This window comes from Mesoplodon bidens, assembly GCF_964165515.1.
Source record: "Mesoplodon bidens genome assembly, chromosome: 6".
NCBI classification, from domain to species: domain Eukaryota; kingdom Metazoa; phylum Chordata; class Mammalia; order Artiodactyla; family Ziphiidae; genus Mesoplodon; species Mesoplodon bidens.
The window spans coordinates 926,259-944,182 of record NC_138162.1 but is presented as its reverse complement, the minus strand read 5'-3'; the positions used below and the strand labels follow the sequence as shown (position 1 = coordinate 944,182).

The window sequence follows — 17,924 nt, the reverse complement described above, 5'->3', positions numbered from 1 at the left end:
GACGGACACTGCCGTGGTTGGGGACGAAGAGGATGAAGAGGACAACTGAGAAGGGAGGTGGAGACTCACTGGGGTGGCCCCTCGTGGTGGTGTGGGTTGGCCAGCTGTGGGAAAGGCCGGCATCCCCCGTCACCCAAGACACAGATGGGAGCCGAGGACCCTGCTTTATTTATCAGCTGAGTTTAGGAGGTGGTGTGAGCGCATTCACTGTGTCCAGGGCCTCAAGACAGGACAGGATATGGGACAGGACGTGCCTGACAGGCCACCAGTATTTGTCCGGCCTCTCGGGAAAGGCCCTGCCCACCCTGGCCGAGCTCCAGGTTCAGGAGGTTGGGCCGGGGCTCCTCCCCCCCTCACCCGCCTCAGGCTCCCAGCAAGTCCTCTCTGGTCCTGCAGGGGGAGCACCCCTCAGCCTCGGAGCCCGTGCTGTGCCAGCCGCAGCCGTTGCTCATGCCTGGCTGCCTCGACCCACTTGCCGATGAGGGTGGCCTCTAGCCTGCGCGCCTCCACGACAGATGCGGGGTCTTCTGGGTGGGACGCTCTGAGGAGCGGGCGTGGGGGGTACTCAGCAGGGCTGGCAGGCCCCGAGCCTCACACCACCCTTGGCCCACGTCCACCCATCGGCCCAGGCCAGGTACTGCACCCCCTCCCCAGGCAGGACTGCACCTGAGGTCCAGGTGATGCGCTCCCCCGTGGATGGTGATGGCGAGGACTGACATGCTCAGGTTGCTCTGAATCTGTATCATTGAAGGAGCCTCCGTGTCAGGGGTGCAGACTGGGCTCTGGGCCTCAGCCTCGCAGCACAACCTGCTGGGAGGCTGCATGTCCCGGCTTGTGGGGTGCAGTTAAAGCAGTAGTTAGAGGTGGCTGCACAGACCTGAACGGTCCCATTAGAAATGAAAGGTGAAGATTAATGAGCCAGAAGTCAGGTCGCCATAGGAAGTCAGGAATAGAACCAACAAAGGGAGAGGAGGGAACAATGGAGATGGGAACAAAAATCAAGGAGGTCCAGAGCCAAGAGTGCTGGGACCCACACGGGGGCAGGGACTTCCTGGCCGTGACTCACCCCTCCCCCTGCCCAGGGGTCCAGGTCACCGTTGGAGAAGATGATGTTGCTGGCAGCTGTGAGGTCTGAAACGGACAGAGCAAGCAGTAGTGGGGACCAGGTGGGGCCCCCCGAATTTGTGACCCAGGGACTGGATCAAACTCCAGCTATATCGAAGGAGTGTGGGAAACAGAGGCAGCTCAGTGTAGGGGGAAGGATGCCGCCCCCAACCCCGCCTTGAGCCTCACCGCCTCCCCCAAAGCTGGTTTGCAGCCAGTCCTGCCGGGGCCACACGCCCCACGTGTCCAGGCAGTACTGCTGGCGCAGGGCTTCAGTGAAGGGCAGGTCCGGGAAGATGTCCGACACGTTGTTGCTGGAAAACGTCAGGCTGATCTCAGTGCAGGCCTGCGGGACACCCGCACCACCATCAGGCCAGGGGGCCAGGACACCACATGTAGCACCCCATACCTGGCAGTCCCAGGCCCCCAGCTCCCCCATACCTGGCAGTCCCAGGCCCCCAGCTCCCCCATACCTGGCAGTCCCAGGCCCCCAGCTCCCCATACCTGGCAGTCCCAGGCCCCCAGCTCCCCCATACCTGGTAGTCCCAGGCCTTGGCATCAGGGCCCAAGCCGCAGCCCGTGGGGTCGGCACAGGCCTGGTACTGCAGGTAGACGTCATAGCAGGGCTCCGTGCCCGAGGAGTTGTACACCAGGCCTGGGGGGGAGGGGTCCTGGGGCTGGGCGCCTGGACGCCCACGCTGCCCCCTTGGACGGCTCCGGCAGGTGTCGGGGCCCCGGGTCCTGTGGCCGTGAGGGGCGCGGGGTGGCCGGAAGCTGTACTGTCAGCCCCTGTCCTGGCTGCTGGGCAGCCGGGCAGCCCGCCTGGACGTTCCCCCTCCCAGCAGGGTGGGCCCTTTGCACTGGGGGCCTCCCAGAAGGCCCTTGGGTTCACGCTCTCCAGGCTGGGCCACAACGGGGATGCCCACTTCCTGTCCCAGGGGCCAAGTGGAGGCTTCTGTGCTCCCCGCCCCCGCACAGCCCTCACTGCTGCCCGCCAACTCCTCGGCCCACCCTCTCCCCTGCCAACACCAAGCCCCTCACGCTCGACACCGGCCCAGGCAGGTGGGCAGACGCACCGGCCAACGAGCGGAGCCCCCTGATCCTCCGGCTCTCACTCAGCAGTCGGTCGCAGCCAACCTGTGGGTGCCAGCAGAGCCCCTCAGCCAGCCACCCACCTCGAGACCTTCCCTAGTCGCAGGTCCCAGAGTGGGTGCAAGGTCCTGGAGCTGGCCAGCCCTGACCACCCCAGGGCAGCCGGGCCCTTCCCTGTCCACAGGACACTGCCCTCCCCGGGTTCCCGCCAGCCAGGGGTGGGTGCCTCGCCTTGACAGGGTTGGCAGGAAGGTGTCCCACGAAGTCGGCAGGGTACGGGTAGTCCATCATAGCCAGCAGGGTGAAGGCATTCCGGGCAAACCCGAAGAGTTGGGTCAGGTCCCCCGGGCCAGAGAGTGGCCAGCAGGTGCCGAACTCCTGGCTGACCGTGTCATAGGCTGCCAGGAGGAGCAGGACAAGGGCCTTTGGAGTCTTCAGGCACACGTTGGGGAGGGGGAATGGGGGGCAGGGAGGCAGGGGGCAGCCTCCTCACCTCCCTGTAGGAACAAGTCCTTGATCTGCCGGAAGGCGTCCCGCACGGCCTGGGCACACTTGGGACTCTGGCCCTCAAAGTCCTGGAGGAAGGAAGGGTGTGGCTGCACCCGCCCCCTGGGCTGCCTGGGGGAGGGGTCGGGGGCCGGAGGCTTCACTTACCGCCGAGACATCCCGGAAGAACTGGTAGGGGTCACCGAGGCCTGCCACCGCGACGACGGGTGCGCTGGCCGCCAGTGCCCCCGCCACGAGGTGGGGGTACTTTATCCTCATGTAGGCGCTGAGCATCCCCCCATAGCTGGGCAGGGGCGCAGGGTTAGCTGGGTGGCTCCCCACGCCACCCCTGCAGCACCCCGCCCCCGCCGACCCCAGTGCGCCTCCGCGACGACACCTGCCTCCTCTCTCCTTTCCCAGAGCCCCCCACCCCATGCCTCCAAAGGACCCCAAACTTCTAAGACCCACAGAAATTCTGGCCGGGGCCAGGCTTGCATTTGTCCTGGGAGAGAAAGGAGACAAGGACGCACCTCCCGCCAAAGGCGATGGCGGGGGCGTCCTGGGCCCCAAGTTCCTGCCGAAGTGCCCGAAGCAGCCCCGCGTAGTCGGCCAGGGCCTGCTCCACCGTCAGCAGCTCCGTGTACCCGCGGCACCTGGACCGCTCACCGAACGGGAGAGACTTTCCGTAGTACCGCTGTGGGCAGGCGACCAGGCGTCACTGACCCCGCGCCCCGGTCTGGCCCCCACCCCCACCCCCAGCCGGTACCCACGTGCTCGGCAAAGACGACCAGGGCCCCCTGCTGCGCCGCCAGCTCCAGGATGAACCCTGAGTTGTTGGCGAAGGACCACACGTCCCCCTCGTTGCCCGTGTAGAAGAATATTGGCCCCTCGCCCCTCTTCCAGAACTTCTCTGTCGGATGGAGGCAAGGGGGCAGGTGAGGCGTGGGGTGCCCGTCCTCATCCCACAGCAGGAACTGTCCCCAGGGCGACCTCACCTGACAGCAGGAACCGCTGGCGGAAGGTCTTGTTCCCAAACCTCTCGAAGTTGAAATGGTCCAGGAGCTGCTCGAAGTAGGCCTCCTGAAAGTCAGGGTCCGTGGCTCTGTGGGCTGGAGGGCACAGCGCTCAGCGGAGGGGACCTGGGGGTGCCGAGTGGGGGGCCCGCGGGCCGGCACTCACCCCTGGCCTCCAGGCTGCGCAGCTGTAGGGCCAAAAACAGGGCCAGGGCCCAGGTCAGGGCCGCCTGGCGCGGGGAGCTCATGTTCACTTTCCCCGCCAGCTTCGGGTCAGGTGGGCGGGGTCACGTGACCAACAGGAAGCCCTCACGTGACGGCCTGGGCGGGGCTGTGAGCAGCACTGCCCTCTCCTCCCGGCAGCCAGCTTCCGGGTCCTCAAGCTTCTGGCACTCCCGTGTCACCATGAAGATGGTAGCTATGGGGGCACAGGAAGTGGGCTGAGGGCTCGAGGGCCCGGTGCTGGGGGCGGGGACGTGCCTGCCCAGTCACCCCTCCTCTAGCGGCCACTGCTTAGGGCCGGGCACCGTGCCACACACGCACTGGGCAGGAACTGACTGCCCCACTGCCCAGCCACCTCCTGGCCACACGGCGTTGTCCTGGGTCGGGCCCCCCAGCGGGCAGCCCCAGGGGAGGGTCACGCTCAAGGGCAGGGTTGGGGAAGGCCACCTCCTGAGCAGCTGCTCAGAACGACCCCTGAGAGGGAGGGAGGGAGCCTTAGGAGGATGGGGGTGGGGGCTCCGTCGAGGTCGGCCGCCCTGAAAGAAGAGCCTGTCCTGTCCGAGCAACAGTGAGGGCCCGTGTGGCTGGGCAGGGGGCGGGCGAGCGGGGGCCTCGGAGCCCAGGCAGGAGTTTGGGCGGCTCGTGGGGGTGGAGAAGGCTAGGAGGCCAAGCCTGGGATCTGGGACCCTCTCCCCTCCCCCTCAGGCCAGCCCCTTCACTGGCTCCGCAGTACCCACAGGACGGAAGGGCCACCTCTCCCCCGGTGCCAGTCCAGGGCCTGGTGAGGGGCCAGACAGGCCAAGCTGGGCGGCCCGCTCAGCACAGGTGGGGCCGTGCTGACCACAGTCTTGCTGGGGACGTGGGCAGTGAGCCAGGCCCAGAGCAGGTGGGGAAGTTGGCCCCGCCCCACGCAGCAGAGGGAAGGGGAGCCACCCATTCCCACTCCCAGGACTATCCCCGGCCAGCTCGACCCCCAGGCTCTGCCCAGGCCTGGACTGTCTGGTGCTGGGACGGCCCAGGCTGGGCTGGGGTCCTGGGCTCTGGTCACAACCAGGAAACCGGGCCAGCTGGCCCATTGGCTTTCCCTCACACAGTCCCAGGACTGTTGCTGTGGCAATCAGCATGGTGACAATGACTGTCCATCACATGACACCACCCTATGGGTGTAGTCACCCTGAGGTCACCCAGTGCCATACCACAATCATCCCACAGTCCCTGTCCCCATCCCATGTCCCTGTGTCCCCATCCCCATGTCATGTCCCTCATGTCTCCATGTCCCCACCTCCCTGTGTCCCCATCCCCATCCCCATGTCCCTATCCCTGTGTCCCTGTGTTCCTCATGTTCCCGTGTCCCCGACCCCGTGTTCCCATCCCATGTCCCCGTCCCTGTGTTCCCATGTCCCTATGTCCCCGTCCCTGTGGCACCATCCCTGTGACCCCATGTCCCCCACGGCCCCGTGTCCCCATCCCTGTGTGCCCACCTCCATGCCCCCGTCCTTGTGTCCCCATGCCCCCTTTTCCCCATCCCTGTGTCCCTGTGTGCCCAGGTTCCCATGTTCCTGTGTCCCTGTTCCTTGGTCCCCATCCCCGCACCTATGGATGCCTGTCCTGTGTTGGGAGAACTACACTTGAAGGCCCCCCCACGGCCTCTTCAGGGTGGGGGCCAGGACAAGACACAGGGACTCACAGCCCCTTCCCCTGGATGGCAGCCCCTCCCCAGGCTCCTCCCACTTGCATCTCTTCCTCTATCTGAAGCGGCCGTGGGCGAGTTCCCCCACGAAGGTCAGCTTGCCGGGTTCAGATCTGTGCAGCAGGTGCTTTTTGATTCCTTCCACGGCTTCGAGGTAGTCTTCCAGCAGCCTGTGCAGACCAGCGGGGCCCGTGTGCTCAGCCCAGGCGGGTGCACAGCCCCCGTGTTCCAGGAAAGGGCACGACCCTGAGCTCCCGTCCCCATTCTCGTGGCTGCCCTGTCTGGGGTGGCGCCCCGCCAGTCTCCGCGTGGAGGCCCGCGTCAGCCCCGTGGGCTTCTGCCCCCGCCCCTCACCAGGGCCCGTGCCTCCCAACCAGCCCCAAGGGGCCACCAGAGAGCAGTCTCCGCCGAGCCCCTGGCCCCGACGCGCTCACCCCGGTTCTCTGAACCAGCCCACGGGCTCCCCTGTTGGTGACACCCTCGTCTCACCCGTGGGTGATGGCCTGGAGCTGCCCCTGCCCCTGATTCTGGGTCACTGTCACCCCTGGGCCTGAGACTTGAGGCGATCCCAGCACCCTCGTGAGGGTTAATCTCTATTTTCCAAACTGGACAAGGAGCCACCGCTGCTCCCCGGGAAAGCGTGCGTTTTCAGGGTCAGGGCACTAAGCTCGAGGAGGCCCAGGTGCCTGCCGCGGGAGCGGACGCCAGAGGGGCGGCCACAGGCCCGAGGAAGAGCCCGGCTGCCCGGCACTGACGGGCCGTGGACCCCCGCGGCCGGCCGGGCCCTGGCTCTGCACACAGGCTGTGAGGAGAGCCCCGCCCCGCGGACCGGCCCGGCCCCGGCCGGCGCGGCTGCCGGTTCCCGCCACCCCGAGAGCTGAGAACCGGGCCTCACTGCGTCTCCTTCTTCCCCCCCTGGATCCACTGCTTCAGCAGGTACTCGTAGTAGCTGTCGGCCCTGGCGCCCAGGGTGAACACGCCCAGGTGCGTGAAGAGCCCGTTGCCGGTGTTGATGAACATGGGCACCAGCCCGTCCTTCTTCCCGCGCAGGGAGTGCACGCGCCTGCTCACCTCCTCCACGGCCTCCTGGGCAGGGGAGGGCAGGGCAGTGAGCAGCGCGGGCTGCACAGAGGGCTGCGCTCCTCGGACGCTGCTGCCCCGGGGCCCGAACACAGGGCCGAACCCCCCCTCGCCACGGTTCTCAGCCCCCACCCTTGGGGGACAGTGTCTGAAGGCCACAGCTGTGGCCCCGGACCACCTGCCCAGGATGGCTGTGTGCTCCCGCTTCCTGCAGGGGAGCCAGGCACGTCTGCTTCCGAGCCCGGGGTTGCTGCTGATGGTAACAACTGCCCCCATGTTCTCAGCCACCTGGGGAATCTCCTATTCACTCCTCATGACCCAACCAACCTGGGCTCCCCTGAGCTCACCTGTCCGGCCCGGGCGGCACATGTGTCTGTGTCCCCACAGCTCGGTGCACATTTTATCAAATTCCTCAGGATCCAACACACACACTCGTGTCAATTCATACACTTCCCTGGGGTGAGCTGCCTTATTCCTCTTTGTTCTCTTGCAACTGCCAAGACATGGCAACATGGGTGCCTGGCAAGTGACTCTTACGAGCAAGTGGCTCATTTCAGGCAGAATTACAGAACTGCCCTCACGTGTGTGGGAACCTATATGAATGGTGTGTGTTCCCTTCCATCATTAACGCATGCTCGCTGTCCTAGGGCAGCACCTTATAGGCCACAGCTCAGTACAGGGGCTGGAATTCAACAGGGTGAAGCGCCCGTCCCACCTGCTCAGGTGCTGTCTGTTCTCTGCTCAGATGGCAAAAGGTCCCCGGGACATTCAAGGGACGCATTTGGGCACCAAAGGCGGCTTTGGTGAACAGAAGTTCACAACCAGAGGCAGCTTCCCGCCACACGCGGGGGGACCACGTGCACACACGGGGCTACCGCGCAGGGGAACACGTGTGTCCACGGCTTCACCACACGTCCTGTGTCGACACCCACGGCTCTGCCGTCCATTTCGAACCCCACACGGTTGCCCCGTGTCCCCACGTGCGTGGCCACAAGTCCCCACTCCAGGCTCTCTTGTTCTCCCTGGGGGCTCCAGCACCGAGAGCAGAGGGTCCCGGCGGGGACCCAGACTCAGTTCTCCTGTCCGTGGAATGGGAACAGGACAGACTGACCCCTCAAGGGGCGACATGAGGACCGCAGCACCCAGGCCCCCGGCTGCCCGGACACAGGCAGGAAACGAGCCTCCCGCACACACGTTCCTGTGCAGCTGCAGCACCGGCCACCGGATGACAGCCGCCAAGGAGCCCCACGTCGTCAGCAAAGCTCTAAGGGGTGCCTGACGCCGAGACCCGCGCGTCCTTGCACCTGGGTGTCCAAGGCTGAGCAGCGCTCGTTGGGACGGGACGGCAGGAGCCCCCCGCCGCCCCGCCGCTCTCGTGCGTGTCCGCACGCCCCCTTCCTCAGAGTGCCCGGGGGGGGTGTGGCCCCCGAGAGGGCGCAGGCGGGACCTTACCTGGACTGTTCCTCGTCCTGAGGGCCTGTGGGGAAGGCCTGGGGGCGGCCTCTGCCTTTCTCGGAGGGAGCTGGGGGCCCTGCTCCGGTTCGGTCCCTGTGCCCCTCCAGCTGGAGCGGGAGGAGAGAGAGCGCTCAGAGCAGGGGCAGAGGTGCTGAGGCCCCGAGGTCGAGGTCGAGGTCGCAGCCGAGCTGGGCTCAGACTCGGCCTCCACGCCCTCCCACCCCCCACGGGGCACACACTGTCTGCAGGAACAGGAACCAGAAGGCGCATTATGCACCAGGCTGGTTCTCTTTGTTTTTCAGGAAAAGAAACACCACAGAGATGCCTGACGGCCCCTGCGTTCCATTCAGTCCATCTCTGCTGTACCTGACGCGGTTTCCCTGCGTGTTGTCTTCCCGGCGAGCCTCACCGGCTGCCTCTGCCCTCCTCTGGGCCTCATCCTGCCTCCTGTCCTTGGCGTCTCCATCGGGGGCTCTAATCTGCAGGTTGGGTGGTCCCCGTCGGAAATGCCTTGGAGGCTTCTGGACAGAGACGAGAAGAGACAAGAGTCACTCGTGAAATGATTCAATCGTCCATCTGCGACGCTGCCCCCAGTCTGACCCGGCCCCATGCAGGGAGCACTGTGGACTGGCGGAGTAGCTGCAATTTCCCAGAGGAAATTATTTTCATTTTTCGTACGACAGGCAGCTCTGGGAGGAGCCCCTTGCTCGCCAGCTCCTGGCCCTGACTACCCGGCTGGAGGCTCTGCTAAAGGGCGAGTGCCACCGTGGGCAGCGGGTTAAGCCCCTGGCAGGCACGTTTCCGGGTGTCAGACCCTGAGGGTAGCAGGGCCGGCAGGGTGACAGCCAGCACGGCCCCATGACACTACTGTCGCAGGCCCGCGCCCGGACTCCCCAGCTTCATCCTCGGAAGGGTGTGGCAGAGGTGGCCGGTCAGCGACAGAGCGCTGCGGGGAGGGCAGCGCCCCTCCTGGCTCCCAGCCAGCCCTGACCAGTGCGCGTGACTGGCAACTCCTCCGTGCCCTCTAGTCTCTACATCCTCCCCACACCCCCCAAGGAAGGCGCCCCAGGACTAGGCCGCGCCCCTCCCTCTCCCTTTCTGGACAGCAGGCACCACGCACCCGCGTACTCCGAAACCTCTCTCCCAGGCCCGACTTGACGCTCGGGCCCCCAGCAACTCGGTCTGGGCAGGTCCAGAGCGGAGCGCCCGCCTGAGTGTGTCCCTCGCCAGTAGCTCCCAGAGAAAAGGGATGGCTCTCGTTCACACCTACCAAGGATCCGGCACAGCAGATGCACAAAGACGAAGGACAGGACGGCCCTCTTCCTTTCCCCTCGCCTCCTTCATCCAAGCAGCCCAGAGTAAGGAGTGTGAGGTTAAAACCTCAAACAAACGGTAAGAAACAGAACCCTTCCCAGTCTGTCTGAAACAGCACGTACTGTTCCCAAGTGCTTCTGGCACGGGCCCGGGTTACAACTCCGCGTGTAGTTTATTCAAAGTACCTGAGGTGACGCCCCCGCGAAGGTTTCCGGCTTCTCAGCTGCTGCTCTCCGAGGAGCTGGCAAGACGGGTGGATTTGCGGGTCTCATCTTCGGCCCTTCTGCCGACCTGCTGTCCATGGCTAAACAAGAGAATCTACTTTATCTCAACTTCGCCACAAAGCCTGGAGAACATTCAACGTGCACTCCAGACAGCATCCACACAGCTATGACTCCGTGTAAAGGAACGCGGCGGGACCTCCCAAGAGGGCAGTTCGAGCAATTCGAGAATGGCCAAAGGGAATCAAACCTTTCCCAAAGCACCTGGCAGTTTCTGTCCGTATCCCCACCCACATCCCCATTGCTCTGCCTTTATGATTTCCGTTTCGGGAAGGGCACAAGGTGGCACACGGGCCATTTACTGGAGCAAACCTACAGCGGCTCTTTAGCTTTCCTCCTCAAAGAAGCCATCCTAGAGCAATTCAGAAGGGACCCTGCCCCTCCTCACTGGCACCCTGCCCGGCCCTTCCCAGCTCCCGGTAGCGCGTGTGAGGAAGTCCACGCAACACGTTCAGACTCAGCATTCAGCCTCAGGACCTGACTCTCACTGTGAGACAGAGAGGGTGAGATGCCGGTCCTCGCAGCAGACATTTGGGAAACAGTCACACAACCTCAAATTAACAGCCACCTCCTAGCCGGGGCTTGGGAACACTCTAGGCTTCTCTGTATTTCGACTTCCTGCCAATGTGCTGACGTCTATGCCTCCTGCAGCCGCGAGATCGCGCTGCTGCCGCTGAGTCCGCCCTCAGGAACCCCCACGGGTCACTGCGGAATCGTGGAGCTGGTACCTTTCCACTCGTCGGCCACACTGATGTAGGCCAGGAGGCCGCAGAGCATCAGGAACGCCAGCAGGAAGAGGACCACGTTCCGCTGTAACCTCGACAGCTGCTTCCATTTCTGAGCGAGAGAGACAGACAGTGACGCTTTTTACTGAAAAGGGCACAGCTGGAAATCTCTCCCACTGTGACACACTCCGTGGGGACGACGAGGAATTCCGGAGGCCCAGCGTGGGCTCTGCTGCTTTTGAACCAGGGGAAGTTGCCTCTCGGCAGGGGCCGCAGGCTGGGATGATACTGCTGTAGAGGACACACCGCACGGGCCCGCGTTCGAGGAGGATGCAGACTCACGCGGAGACCGTTTCTGGCTGACACGTGGGCAGCGGGGAAAGACTGGCAGCCCGCGTGTGCTGGCTCAGGCTCCACCAGCCTCGCCTCGGCCCTGCAGCCCGGGACCCCGGGAGCCGCGGAGCCGGCCCCGCTCGTGCCTTCTGCCCCTCCATATGTATAAGTTCTTTGTGCGGCATTAAAGAACTCCTGAGAAAAAAAGGTCCAACTGAGAATTTCCTGGCAGTCCAGTGGTTAGGACTCCACGCTTCCAGTGCAGGGGGCATGGGTTCGATCTCTGGTCGGGGAACTAAGATCCTGCGTGTTGCCTGGTTCGGCCAAAAAAAAGACCTCCTGAAAAGCAGGTTCAGAACAAACTGAAGAGGAGAAACTGACTATGGTCATTGCCCCGGGAGACTCCTGACCCACCAGGCCTTGTAATATGACCACAGTGACTGCAGCAGGCACATTTAGAATTTTTTTTAAATTTTATTTGTTTCATTTATTTATTTTTGGCTGCGTTGGGTGTTCGTTGCTGCACGCAGTCTTTTTCTAGTTGTGGCGAGTGGGGGCTACTCTTCGTTGCGTTGCGCGGGCTTCTCATTGCAGTGGCTTCTCTTGTTGCAGAGCACGGGCTCTAGGCGCACAGGTTTCAGTAGTTGTGGCTCGCGGGCGCTACAGCACAGACTCAGTAGTTGTGGCGCACGGGCTTAGTTGCTCCGCGGCATGTGGGATCTTCCTGGACCAGGGCTCGAACCCGTGTCCCCTGCACTGGCAGGCGGACTCTTAACCACTGAGCCACCAGGGAAACCCCTAGCAGGCACATTTATTGAAGTGAGGTAAAGTTCAATGTTCACAACTTAAGTTCGGGATCAGAGATGTGAAAGAAACAAGAACCAGAAGGGACCTCTTGCAGGGTCTGTCTGGGGAAAACGCATAAGAGTTTTGTTTTTCCTTAATTTTCATGAGACCATGAGAGTCAGAAATTACAGAATGAAGGTAAGGAAGATCATATTAATTGTTTTTTTTTTTTTCTCCTTTGGTCTCCTATCAGTGGCTGGACAAAAACCTCCTGATTCTAGGCAGAAGTAAAAGAAAAGCAGCATTTGGGACATACACCCGAATCAGAGGAAGAAGTCCTTATAAAGTTTTAAATGGTGACGCGGGCAAAGTTTATCCAAAGGAAATGGGTTTGAGAAGAAACCTTCTGAATGTCTTAGCTCAAGAGACCAGCTTGAGGAAGGACAGACGACTGAAGACATGAGAAAGCAGACAGGCAGACAAAGCATTAGGTAGCAGATGTCAGCGGCCAGAAAGAAAATTCCACCTAATTAAAATATAAATCTAATCAGAAAACCAAAACCCCACTGAGGGAGTTATTCCTGGAAACCACCCCCCCAGACTCAAGGCTGAGGGTGTCAATGAAATACCAGAGTTCAGTTCAGCGTGAACGTACTTCCCATTCAAGGGCAGGTGGCTCCTCGGACAGACAGAGGCACAGGGGGTCTCAGATGGGCCCGCCGTTGCCGAGCCCAGGGTCCCAGTCCAAGGTCCTTGTGCCAAAACCCACCACAGACAACCGTGCTTAACAAGATGGGGTCATTACTCCAGGGACCGCGGGGACTTGGGGGGGCGGTCTCGGGAGGAGGATGCCAGGAAGAAACCGTTAGGGGAGCGGAGCTCTGGTCGGGGGTCTGGGGAGAGGGTCTTGCTCTAGACCGGACGCCGGCGGAGGGTGGCGGCGAGCCTGCCTGGGGTCCTGCGCGGTGCCAGAGCGGCCTCCGCGTTCAGCGGCAGTGGGAACGCCCCGCCTCGTCTCTCCTCACGGTCTCAGATGCCCGTGTCCGAGGCTGGGTCCCAGGCGTCCCGTCCCGGGGAGGCTGTCGCGGCCCGGCTGTCACACGCCGAGACTCGGGCTCGGCGCCGCCGGACGCTCACCCGCCAGCACCAGCAGTGCCGCCAGCAGCCGCCGTCCGGGCTCCGGCCCGGGCTCCGAGTCAGCGCCAAGGCGCCCCCAGGCGGGACGGGCCGCGGACACGTAAAAGCGAGCGGGCGCTGGCGGCGTCAGGAAGCCGGGCCCCCGGAGACGCAGCGCGCTCGGCGGGCCTGACGCCCCCACGCGGCTGTCGCGCAGCAGTCAACGACCAACCTTCGCGGGCGCAGCGCGCGTGCGCAGAAACGGGACCTGCGGCGCTTGGCGGCGGCGTCCCTCTGCGCATGCGCCGGCCGTTGCCTAGCTGGGCGGTGGCCAACGCAACAGGAGGAGCTGGCTTCCGGTCGAGCAGGTCTCGCCGGGGTCCGCGGCTTTGCGTCCAGTTGCGCCCCGTCCGGCTCCCCCAGGGCCTGTGAGCAGTGGGGATCGGCCAGGCCCTCTCGGTTGGCTCTAACCCTGAGCAGGTGTCCCACCGCTCCGCCACGTCGGCGGGGAGCTCCTGTGCCCCAAACCCCAGGTCTCGATCCGGAGGCCTGCCCGAGGGCCTGGAGGGGCTGGGGCCTGGGAGGCAGGGCTCAGCGAGGACGGAGGGCCCGCTGTAGGGTCATTGGCAGGCGGGCTCTTGGGTTCTTCATCCATTGGACCTGTGAAAAGTAATAAAGGGAACCCTCACTAAACTGCAGTCAGGAGGCCAGAAGGGGGCGCTCTCACACCCCACCGCGCAGCCTTAATTGCAGACCCAACAGGAAGGTTACTACTTAACTACCCAGCAGGAGGAAGGAAGATTTTGCTCCCAGCAACAGCCCAGCCAATGAGAGACCATCACAGTGCAGCCAATGAAAAGCCACCACACTTCCAACTCCCAGTTTCTTCCAATGGATTCTTTGTTTAGAACAGCCCCTTGCAACTCCCACTTCTCCTCTATAAAAGAGTCTCTGCTTTGTTCTCGGCACGTGCTTGTGTTTCACCTTAGATTGCTTGTTCTGCTTTCCAATTCTTTACTGTTCCTGAATAAACCCATGTTACTGGTAAAATAATTGGCTGCTATCTTGCTGCAGGTCAACAGTCAATTACGAACTACAACGGAAGAATCATAACAGGGAAGAATCGTCTATCAAAGGCCCCAGCAGGAAAAGATGCACACTGCATCTTGTACAAGAAATCAACTACCTCAGCAACTTAGCCAATGAGAAACCATCCTCACCCTGAACTCTCACTTTTTTCCAAAGGGCTTTCATAAAAAACAAACAAACCAAAAAACAACAGCAACGAAAAACAAAACCCACACAAACCTCTCAACTTCCTCATTTTTCTCTGTAAAATAACCATTCCTCTCCTTTTTTTGTTGGACTTACCTATGGCTTTTGCTATAGCTTGCTTGTCCCAAATCGCAATTCCTCTGATGTTCCCAAATAAATCCACTTTTGCTCATTCTTAAGGTCAACAGACTCGATAGTCTTCAGGATGTACTAAAGATCACTGCACTGGGACCTCCCTGGTGGTCCAGTGGTTAAGCCTCCTCGCTCCCAACGCAGGGGGCCGGGTTCAATCCTTGGTCAGGGAACTAGACCCTGCGTGCATGCTGCAACTAACAGCCTGCATGCCACAACTAAAAGATCCTGCAAGCTGCAAAGAAGATCCCATGTGCAGCAACTAAGAGCTGGCACAGCCAAATAAATAAATATTTTTTAAAAATAAGAAGAAAAGACTTAAAAAAAATAAAGATCACTGCACTTTGCTGTGAGCATATTTCCCCTCAATAAACAAGGCAAAGCAGTTCTGTACTGCCCAGGATTGCTCAGCTCACGGCCCTACCCAGTGTTCTCTGCTGGTAAACCTCAAACTTGGCCCCTCCCTAGGGCTTTCCAGGCCCCAACTGCCCACTCCCTCCGTGGGGAGCCCACTGCTTCCTGCCTTCTCAGCTGTGACATTTCTGGGCCTCAGGAGGGCTCCCAGCACGTGCACCTACTGCTCAGCACCTAGGCTGGTCTGAACCCGCTCCAGGAAGACCCTCCTCCCCTCCTGCCCCTTCCCTCCTAGGGGTCATCCCTGGGGTCTCTTCGGGTCTTCTCCCACACACACCTCTACTGGCAGTACCAGCGTTGTCCTCATGCACCCCTCCCTGCACAATGAGTTACCAGGGAAACGGTGGCATCTGGAGGATGCATGTGCAGCAAAGTGAGTCACAGGCTGTCAAACCTGAGGGCACAGGAGCTGCTTCAAAGGGCATGTTCTGGGCCCGCCCCCAGGGTGCCAGACCCACTAGGTCACCTGGGGCTCCCCTGAGACCCTGGAAAAGAGCTAGACGGAGCATGGGGCACATTCCTGGGTAGTCCAGAGCGGGGTCAGCACAACCTGTGGGCTCTTGTTCCCACAGGGCCCAGCATGCTGCAGCCCCTGGATGGACGCAGCCCTGGGACCAGCCGGTACTGCTCCCACACGTGTTGGTCAGAAACTGCAGTCAACAGACCGGGCTGCATCACAGCACCTCGTGTTTATTGGAAATCCCCACATTCTGTGGAAAATCGAGGGTCTGCCGTCTTTCAACTCAATTGCTTCACTAGCAGCCGTCTGGGTTAGAGATGGTGGGGGCATGTGGCCCTCAGGGGAGCAGGAGGGAGGCCCTTGTGGCGAAGGGAACCACCGACCGTGCTGCCCCCGTGTGCAAAGCAGGCACAGGGAGCCTCACCTGTGAGAAAGGGCTCAGCACAAGCAGGGTCTCCTGGTCATAGTATCCTAGCATCACGGAAGACGCAAACATTGCAGGAAAATCAGTGCAGGGTACCCCGGACCCCTCTGTGCTATGTGTGAAACTTCACGTAAAAATAAAAAGGTTTTTCAAAAGTGAGCTGCTTCAACAGTTTACCCAACTAACTCTACTTGTGTAGAAAAAGGGTTGCCGGGTGTCCCGGTGTGGCAGTCAGGAGCCACTGGGCCGTGGCGGAAGCCTCAACCTCGGCCTCCACCTTGGCGACCCTCCTCTGCCCCAGACCCTCTGCTCGCCTGTGGAGCAGTGGGGAGAAGGAAACTAAGGCACAAGGTTCGATTCTGAGGCTTGAAAAGCGTGGCAGAGCCTGGATGGATGCAAAGTCGTCCTGTGGGCCTTCGGCGTGGCCCTGACCCCGCCATCACACCCAGGTCGGGAGGCGTGGACGCAGCCACCGTCCACTCCAAGTCGCTAGAGGGATCACCGCCTCTGAACCCACCGCCGGGCAGCATCCTTCCCGGGGGAAAGCGTGGCTGCACATGGACTGTGGAGGGGCAAGGGGGCAGGCGGCCTCGGCTGAGCAGCAGGCTGCATTTTATGATGCTCTTCACATCAGCAGAAAGAGGCAGGTGCCGCTGTGTTGCTCTCCAGGTGGGAAAGTGGGCACTGGGACCTAGAGCAGCCACGCCAGGAGCAAGAGACCAGAGCCCGCTGGTTTCTCCCTGCCTCGGCCAGGCTGCAGGGGTGCGGCAAGGGGGCCACGGCCCCAGAGAGCAGGGGCGGAGCGTGAGCTCCAGGATCCATCAGAAGCCACCGGCAGGCTGGGCGGGGACGGCGCTCCCCTCCTGGTTCAACTCCAGACTAATCAGCCGCCACAGGAGCCCCCAGCATCGACATCGGTCCCACTGGTTCCTGGGAGCTGAGGCCTCGGGCGGAACTCGAGAGAACTCAGTGCCAGGCATGCAGGCCAAGCTTCCGGAGAGCCATCCCGACCTGCTGTCGGTCTCAGCCGGGCGGGGCAGGGGGCTGGGCGGCAGCCCCCAGGTTCAGCTGCCAGGGAGGGAGGGGCAGCCGCTTCAAACCTGTCACCCTGTGAGGGGACGACACTGTCCTCATCTCTGCAGAAAAGCGCGGGGCGGTTGCTGCTGCTTCTCACCGTGCGGCTTTGCCTGGGGCCGGGGAGCCACCATGCCGTCCTGCCCCGTCCTGTCCCATCAGGTCTCAGCTCAGGCCGGTGTGGCTCTCAGCCGATGATGCCACACTCCCTCGGGCCCCCCATCAGCCTCCTCTGAGCCCCACTGCGCAAGGTCCTGAGTCCCTCTGCCTGCGGTCCGGACCCCACAGCAGGAGCAAAGCCGGAGAGGCCGAGTGAGCCCACAGCAGGCCTGGGGTCACTTGGGTCCAGGGGACCGGGTGGCGGGACAGTTCCCACCCTCGTGGAGTGAACCAGCATGCTTACTTCTGTGGTCCATGTTCTGCAGTCAGAAACCCAGAGCAGCCTGCTTTCCTCCTAGGAGCCCAGGCCAGTGCTGCTTCCTCAGCCTCGGGGACCCCGGGGCTGGCAGGTCTAGGAGGGAGTCAGGCCTGCAGTGTCCTGGCCATGTCCACGTCCAGGATGAGCGGGGACCCGAACCCTTGCCCTCTGGTGGCAGCCACACCAGTGCCCATGGAGTAGTGTGACCTGGTGGACAGTCATTGTTACTATGCTGATTGCCACAGTGACAGTCCTGGGACAGTGTGAGGGCCTCCAGAAGGCTTCCCAAATGGTTAGCCTTCCCCACTCAACCCTAGCCTGGGACCTTGGGTTTCCGGTCTGCAGCCAGAGTCCAGGACCCTAGCCCAGCCTGGGCCATCCCAGCACCAGACAGGCCAGGCCTGGGCAGACACTGGGGGTCATGCTCACAAGGGACAGTCTTTTTTTTTTTAAAGCCAGGACTAGGTTTTGTTTTTTTGTTGTTTTTTAAAAAAATTTGTTTATTTATTTTTTTCTGTGTTGGGTCTTCATTGCTGCACGCGGGCTTTCTCTAGGTGCAGTGAGCAGGGGCTACTCTTTGTTGCGGTGCACGGGCTCTAGGTGCTTAGGCTCAGTAGTTGTGGCTCGTGGGCTCTAGAACGCAGGCTCAGTAGTTGTGGCACAAGGGCTTAGTTGCTCCACGGCATGTGACATCTTCCCGGACCAGGGCTCGAACCGGCGTTCCCTGCATTGGCAGGCAGATTCTTAACCACTGGGCCACCAGGGAAGTCCCAAGGGACAGTCTTGGGAGTGTGGTGGGTGACTCCCCTTCCCCCTGTTGCCTGGGGTGGGCGCTGGCTCTGCTGCTGTGGCCCCTCACCGTGCCCTGGAGTGTACACTGGGGAAAAGGTAGCCCTTCTGTCCTCTGGTACTGGCACCCCTGGAGCCCCTCTCTCTCCATGAGGAACCACTGAAGGGACTGGCCTGAGGGAGAGGGGAGGGGGTCCCAGTTGAGACCGTATGCTGTGCCATAAAACAAGTCTACATAAAT

At 61.9% G+C, this 17,924-nt stretch overlaps 3 protein-coding genes across 3 annotated transcripts; all 3 read right to left on the bottom strand.

The window, feature by feature from the left end:
- Positions 1-150: 150 nt before the first annotated feature.
- On the bottom strand, positions 151-3,992 carry DPP7 (dipeptidyl peptidase 7). Its single transcript, XM_081236562.1, has 13 exons — positions 3,862-3,992; positions 3,678-3,791; positions 3,453-3,592; positions 3,213-3,376; positions 2,851-2,986; positions 2,690-2,771; positions 2,428-2,594; positions 2,181-2,241; positions 1,641-1,759; positions 1,294-1,450; positions 1,067-1,131; positions 667-737; positions 151-541 (listed from the first exon to the last, which is right to left on the bottom strand). The coding sequence occupies exons 1-13, from the start codon at positions 3,941-3,943 to the stop codon at positions 409-411; spliced, it is 1,491 nt and encodes a 496-aa protein (XP_081092688.1). The 5' UTR covers positions 3,944-3,992; the 3' UTR covers positions 151-408.
- A 1,302-nt stretch (positions 3,993-5,294) lies between these two features.
- Positions 5,295-7,058, bottom strand: LOC308618550 (endoplasmic reticulum mannosyl-oligosaccharide 1,2-alpha-mannosidase-like). The gene is made up of 2 exons (XM_081236564.1): positions 6,503-7,058; positions 5,295-5,777 (listed from the first exon to the last, which is right to left on the bottom strand). Exons 1-2 carry the CDS (start codon positions 6,961-6,963, stop codon positions 5,663-5,665), a joined length of 576 nt encoding a protein of 191 aa, XP_081092690.1. The 5' UTR covers positions 6,964-7,058; the 3' UTR covers positions 5,295-5,662.
- Positions 7,059-7,988: 930 nt separating this feature from the next.
- Positions 7,989-13,352, bottom strand: LOC308618800 (endoplasmic reticulum mannosyl-oligosaccharide 1,2-alpha-mannosidase-like; the record flags this gene model as incomplete). The annotated part of the gene is made up of 7 exons (XM_081237068.1): positions 7,989-8,249; positions 8,509-8,663; positions 9,642-9,760; positions 10,466-10,574; positions 12,719-12,835; positions 12,930-12,991; positions 13,226-13,352. 7 exons carry the CDS (start codon positions 13,350-13,352, stop codon positions 8,087-8,089), a joined length of 852 nt encoding a protein of 283 aa, XP_081093194.1. The 3' UTR covers positions 7,989-8,086.
- Between the last annotated feature and the right edge of the window lie 4,572 nt (positions 13,353-17,924).

Excerpts from the sequence above, each read along its gene's own strand:
- DPP7 (XM_081236562.1), bottom strand. The coding sequence starts at position 3,943 with ATGAGCTCCCCGCGCCAGGCGGCCCTGACCTGGGCCCTGGCCCTGTTT. Across the intron at positions 1,760-2,180 it reads GGGGCTCCGCTCGTTGGCCG|GCCTGGTGTACAACTCCTCG; the intron begins GTGCGTCTGCCC and ends CCTCCCCCCCAG. Across the intron at positions 1,132-1,293 it reads AACCAGCTTTGGGGGAGGCG|ACCTCACAGCTGCCAGCAAC; the intron begins GTGAGGCTCAAG and ends TGTCCGTTTCAG.
- LOC308618550 (XM_081236564.1), bottom strand. The coding sequence starts at position 6,963 with ATGGGGGCAGTTGTTACCATCAGCAGCAACCCCGGGCTCGGAAGCAGA. Across the intron at positions 5,778-6,502 it reads GGGGGGAAGAAGGAGACGCA|GCTGCTGGAAGACTACCTCG; the intron begins GTGAGGCCCGGT and ends TGGTCTGCACAG.